At 39.8% G+C, this 5,748-nt stretch overlaps 1 protein-coding gene across 1 annotated transcript; it reads left to right on the top strand.

Annotated features, from left to right (window-relative positions):
• The first annotated feature begins 4,770 nt into the window (after positions 1-4,770).
• LOC147642345 (oleosin G-like) lies at positions 4,771-5,277 on the top strand. Its single transcript, XM_086807251.1, has one exon. It carries the CDS (start codon positions 4,771-4,773, stop codon positions 5,275-5,277), a length of 507 nt encoding a protein of 168 aa, XP_086663377.1.
• The last annotated feature ends 471 nt before the right edge of the window (positions 5,278-5,748 follow it).

Here is a 5,748-nt window from a genome sequence, read left to right as displayed (position 1 = left end):
CCAGCACTGTTTTTTCGCTGCTCAGCAGCATCTATAGTAACGAAAAAAGGCTGCTATACTGTAAAAATAAACTTGTACTCTGAGTTTTTTTTGCAGGTTTTTTGCCTTGTCTATCACTTCTACCTCTCCTACCCTATCCTCCTTAAGCTCAAGCAAGGTATGTCTACTACTGTTTTCCTTCATTTCTTATTCAAACAAACTTTCCATTAAAGCTTTCTTGTGAGTATTTCCCTTCTCTTTCTTCTCTTTTAAGTTTTTCTTTTCTTCTTTTTTCCTTCTCATTGAAGCTTGACCCTTACCCTAGCTTCTACATAAAAACCCTAATAAAGAGATTTGATGGAGAGCTCTCCATCAAATCTCTCTATTATGTTTTCTATTTAGAAGCTAGGGTTAGGGTTAAGCTATAATGAGAAGGGAAAAAGAAAGATTCAATGAGTTTTCTATGTTATGCATAATCTTTCATTAAGATTAGGGTTTTGTATATGCTTTCTATTAGGGTTAAGATAGGGTTACTAATACTTTTTTTCTTTATTTGGTTTGATTTTGTAGGTTATCCACACTTGCAAGCCTCATAAGGTAAGAGATCTCTCCCTTTTATGTTTCCTCTCTTATGCTTTCACATGTTATAGGGTTTGTAAGTTTTAGGATTTGTCATTTTTCTCCCCTACATGGATAGCATAGCTCCTCCCTAGAGGTGGCCATATGCCTTAGCCTCATGTATGAGGCTAGTGTATAAAGCTTATGCATTAGCCTTATGCATAAGCCTCATACATAAGGGTAGTGCATAAACCTCATGCATAAGACAGTCTTATGCATTACCAAATGTATATCCACATATATTCATGTCACATCACATTCTTTCATATACACATCCACATTTATTCTTCCACATACAAGCCTCATGCATGAGGCTTATACATAAGGTTTATGCATGAGACTTTTGCATAAAGCCTCATGTATAAAGCTTATGCATTAGCGATAAGCCTCTATGTATAACCTTATACATAAGCTTATGCATTAGCGATAAGCCTCTATGTATAACCTTATACGTAAGCTTATGCACGAGGCTTATGTATTAGCTGTATGCATAAGCATCATGTATAAAGCCATATGCATAAGCCATGCATAAAGCCATATGCACAAGTCTTATGCATATGGCTAATGTATAAGCTCGATACATAAGCTTTATGCATGAGGTTTTATGCATAAGCCTCATGCATAAGTCGCATACATGAGGCTTATGTATAAGCTCATGCATAAGCCGCATACATGAGGCTTATGTATTAAGCTTATCCATATGTCTAAGACATAAGCCTCATGTAAGCGGCGGTTTATGCATAGCTTTATGCAGGCTACAAATGTGTAGCCTCGTGCAAGCTATGAATGTTATCCATAAACCTTATGCATAGTATGCATGAGCCTTATGCATAAGGCTTATGCATTAGGCGAGTGTGCTACCTAGGCATGCACGCAGCTATTGGAATGCATCGGAAGCTCCCATTACATGCCAGGTGCTACCTATGCATGCCGGTAGCTACCTAAGCATGCCAGTAGCTTCCTACGCATGCCGAGAGTTACCTAAGCATGTCGGTACTTACCGACATACCGATAGCTTCCTATACATGCCGGTAGCAACCTACACATGCCGATAGCTTCTAACGCATGCTGGTAGCTTCCACGCATGATGCCAGTTGCTTCCTATGCATGCCGGTTGCTTCCTACTCATGCCGGTAGCTTCCAATGCATGTCGGTAGCAACCAACGCATGCCGGTAGCTTCCAACGCATGCTGGTTAGCTTTCTACGCATGCCAGTAGCAACCTACGCATGCCTGTAGCATCCTAAGCATGCCAGTAGTAGCAACCAACAAATGCCGGTAGCTTCCTATACATGCCGGTAGCAACCAATGCATGCCGGTAGCTTCCTATGCAAGAGTTTTAAGTAATTATGTTTTTTCTTGGATAGATGGCAAATAACTTGAGGTGTGATGTTACACGTGAAGGAGAAGTTGATATCCCAACAATATTTGTAAGTATATATTAGCCTCAAATTGTATCTTATCTTTTGATTAAAGAAGATTATCTTAAATAACAAATTTCTAAAATGTTCACTTGTTTGTACAACTGCAGCTTGAAGCAGTGGACCGCTCCCCTATATACTAAGAGGAATATGATTTTGCATTACAATGGGGTTTGAAAGATCTATTTGATAGGGTGCAAGATGAAGGATGGATTGTTATTATTGGAGGAGATGCTTGGCAAGCATGGCAAGTAAGTACATTCCTAAACCCTAAACCTCTTTGTTTTTGCAAAACTGATTCTCACTTGTGTTAGTTTTATTGTGTTTTAGGATCATATAACTCAAAACGGTGGTGCAAATGTCCATGCCTATAGCAATGGAAATGTGAGAAGCGAAGGAGCTGGAGCCGTAAGGAACAATACCAATTGCACAGCATGAGATCTAGATAGCCCCTAGATCCATAGGTTTTTATTATGCTTTACCTTGTATATGAGTTTTTTGGAAACATACACTTATGTAATCCGCTAAGTATTGTAATTGAATTTTGACATTCCTAAAACCATGGTTTGCAAATGTCTTTTCTTTTTGGTATTTGTAAGTTTTACATTACACTTGTCCATGATGATGTGAAGTTATATTAGTTTTACTGTGTCTACATTAGAAAAAAAAGAGTTGGGACACAGACTAGGGAGTCCTTTGCAGACTCCCCAGTTTGCCCCAGCTTTTTTTAATTATGCAGTACGTTTGCTACTTGGCAGTGAAACTAGCAGCGCTATTTCATTGCTGAGCAGCGAAAAAGTGTTGCTAGTTTTGATGTGGAGCAGCGAACCCATTACAGCAGCGAAAATAGCAGTGATATATGTCCGACATCTCCGCACCCTTCTAGTTATAAAAGCGTTGCTATTTTCGCTACCAAACCCTCATTCCGTTGTAGTGATTTCAGTCCTTCTCCTAGATGATTTTTTATGTTTTTCTTTTTGTGGATCGCTTAGGCTATTCAATGATGCCTATAATGCCTAATTAGACCTAATGACTTAAGATTAATTGTGAGATTAAGCTATTATGTAGTTTTTAGCTAGGTGAAGAAAATTAAGAAATTAATGGACTCAAAAGCAAGATTAGGGCACTTACTTGTAGTTCCAACTTTTGATGTAACTTCATAAGCTCCTCATTCTCCATTGAACTCCATTGTATGAAGAAAAAAAAAATCAAACGAATCGAACATGCATCTCAAACATATTCCTAGCGCGGTGGATTTGCATTCCAACCGACCAAATCAAGACTCTACCTATGGAATAGGATGTGGAGGAAGAGAGAGAGAGAAGAGAAGAGAAAGAAGACAATGCAAGGGTTGGTTCAGGATTTGCATTCCAACTGGGCAAATCAAGACTCTACCTATGGAATAGGATTGTCCCCTTTCATATTTCATAAGTCACTTATATACATGAGCTCTCTGTTTGCAATGCCTTGTTGCCCATTCTAGAATTGGGGGCCCAAAATTGGTTCTTCTAGCTCTATATACACCTAGGCTTATGCTCATGGACAAGTCATAAGCTTAGTCATCCCATATAACTTTTACATGAAGCGCTTAGCGCAGTTTACATAAAAATAAGTTACATTAAGCGTAACCACGCTTAAAAATAATGTTAACTAGTGTGGTTAACATTCATATATATATATATATATATATATATATATATATATATATATATGTTAACTAGTGTGGTTAACATTCATATATATATATAAAGCCACATTTTGTTACATACCTTTAATGTAAAGACTATAGATTAGAGAAAGTCTTTTTCTAAGGCCACAATTTTCCTTTATCCTTTATCGCATGCTATTTATTCTCTTTGGAGCTCTCTCTACACTTTGGCTTTTCAGGGTGTTTCTATCTCTTGATGTAAGCTTGGAGATTAATGGAGATCCCTCTTTCGCTTTACTCCATGAGCTTGTCTATTTTTCAATGTCTTCTTCTTTGATTTATGCTTGCACGTATGCTTGGTTTTTTGCTTCATGTGTCATAAAGTGACCTTTCTCACCCATCTTTTTGAAATGCATTCCTAGGAAAACATTTGGATCAAAATGACAAGCTAAATGCAAATGGAGGTGAGATTTTGGAGAATACCACTATGTACAGGAAAATAGTTGATTTACATGACAATCACTAGGCTAGACATGGCAAGCTAAGTGTCAACGTAGGTAAGATTTTGGAAGGGACCCAAGAAAATTTAACTCTTTTAAAAAAAGTCCACTCAAAATCTACACCGGTTTTCCATCAACCTAGCCTTGAGAAAATACACTAAAGGCCAACCTAGCCTTGAGAAAATACACTAAAGGCTGGTTTTTTCTACACCAGTTTTCCATAAACCTAGCCTCGAAAAAATACACTAAAGGCGAGCACTGCTTTGGGCGTACCAGATTGTGAAGCCCCTCCCATGGTCATCCAAATTTAAAATCATCAGCACTGCCAAACGACGAATGCTTGTTTGTTTGCCACCGCACGCCCTATGTGTCACCCTGCCTTCCGCTCAACGCTCCTAGAAGATCGCTTTGGGCCTGCGGAGCCCATGACTATACAGCTTTTAGTAGCATGCGGCGTCATGCGCCCACGTGATGTGTGTTTATCTCGGTGCGAGCCTCCGCCCCTAGAATATATATAAAGAGGCTGAGGTTGGCAAGCGTCGATTAATTATGCTTTTGAGCGTTTAATTAATCGATTAGTATTCACAAGGGTGAGAGCATTGAATATGGCTGAGCAGGGTGCTACTAAGCAAGCTTGGGAGCATGCGCAAGGTATGGTTAAGCAAGCTCAGGAGCATATAACACAAGGCGTGATTCACAAGCTACAGCAGCACAAGCCTACTTCGAGCCAAGTGCTAGGGTTCATAACGTTCCTTGTGACAGGAGGGATTCTTCTGCTCTTGGGAGGGTTGACACTCACCGGCGCAGTGATAGCCTTGACGCTGCTCACTCCCGTGCTTATTTTCTTCAGCCCCGTGCTTGTCCCGGCCGGCTTTGTGCTCTTTTTGCTGACTGCGGGCGCCCTCACCGCAGGGGGCTTCGGTATAGCTACTCTCTCTGCAATCTCGTGGATTTATAACTACTTCAAGGGGCGCCACCCCCCTGGTTCTGAACAAATTGACTACACACGTGCCAGAATCCAAGACGCCGCCCAGAAAATGCGCCACAAGGCCAGAGAGATCGTCGGCTCCCTCCAAAGCAAGGCCCAAGAAGCTGCCACCACCGGAGCTTAATCATCATCTTAAGCTAAGCTAGCTACCATGGAGCAATATCCGAAATAAAACTAATTATCTGAGCTTTTATGGAATTTTCGATCACTCCTAGCATTCCCATAAGCTAACTGTGATGTAATATTTTCTCTTTATCCAACTGCAAAGTGCTTTTATCAAGTGTGTGCTGACTCGTTCTGTAAAGTCACACTTATTTGAATATATATTAATTTATACGAAAAGTGCAATGTGTTTTTGTATCACGCGTACTTGCATATATAGAACTTTAACCATTTAATCAATTTTCTGTAAAATACCCTAATACATAGTTGCATGTGACTTTTGCTAAAGCGGAGAAATACAGTAATGTGCTAACTAGATAGGCACAGTTGAGTCTCGAGTAGATCACTACGCTGTCAGGTCGTCGTAATTAGTGTAGACTCGGATGATTGTGAGGTGTGGTTAGTGTATTTACGTATTTGTTAACAGTTAGCC

This window comes from Cibotium barometz, chromosome 1 (genome assembly GCF_041138505.1).
Source record: "Cibotium barometz isolate CiBa-2024 chromosome 1, ASM4113850v1, whole genome shotgun sequence".
Taxonomy (NCBI): Eukaryota; Viridiplantae; Streptophyta; class Polypodiopsida; order Cyatheales; family Cibotiaceae; genus Cibotium; species Cibotium barometz.
This window is presented reverse-complemented; position numbering and strand designations above follow the sequence as displayed.

Bases quoted from the DNA above. Each gene is read 5' to 3' on its own strand.
- LOC147642345 (XM_086807251.1), top strand. From the start codon at position 4,771: ATGGCTGAGCAGGGTGCTACTAAGCAAGCTTGGGAGCATGCGCAAGGT.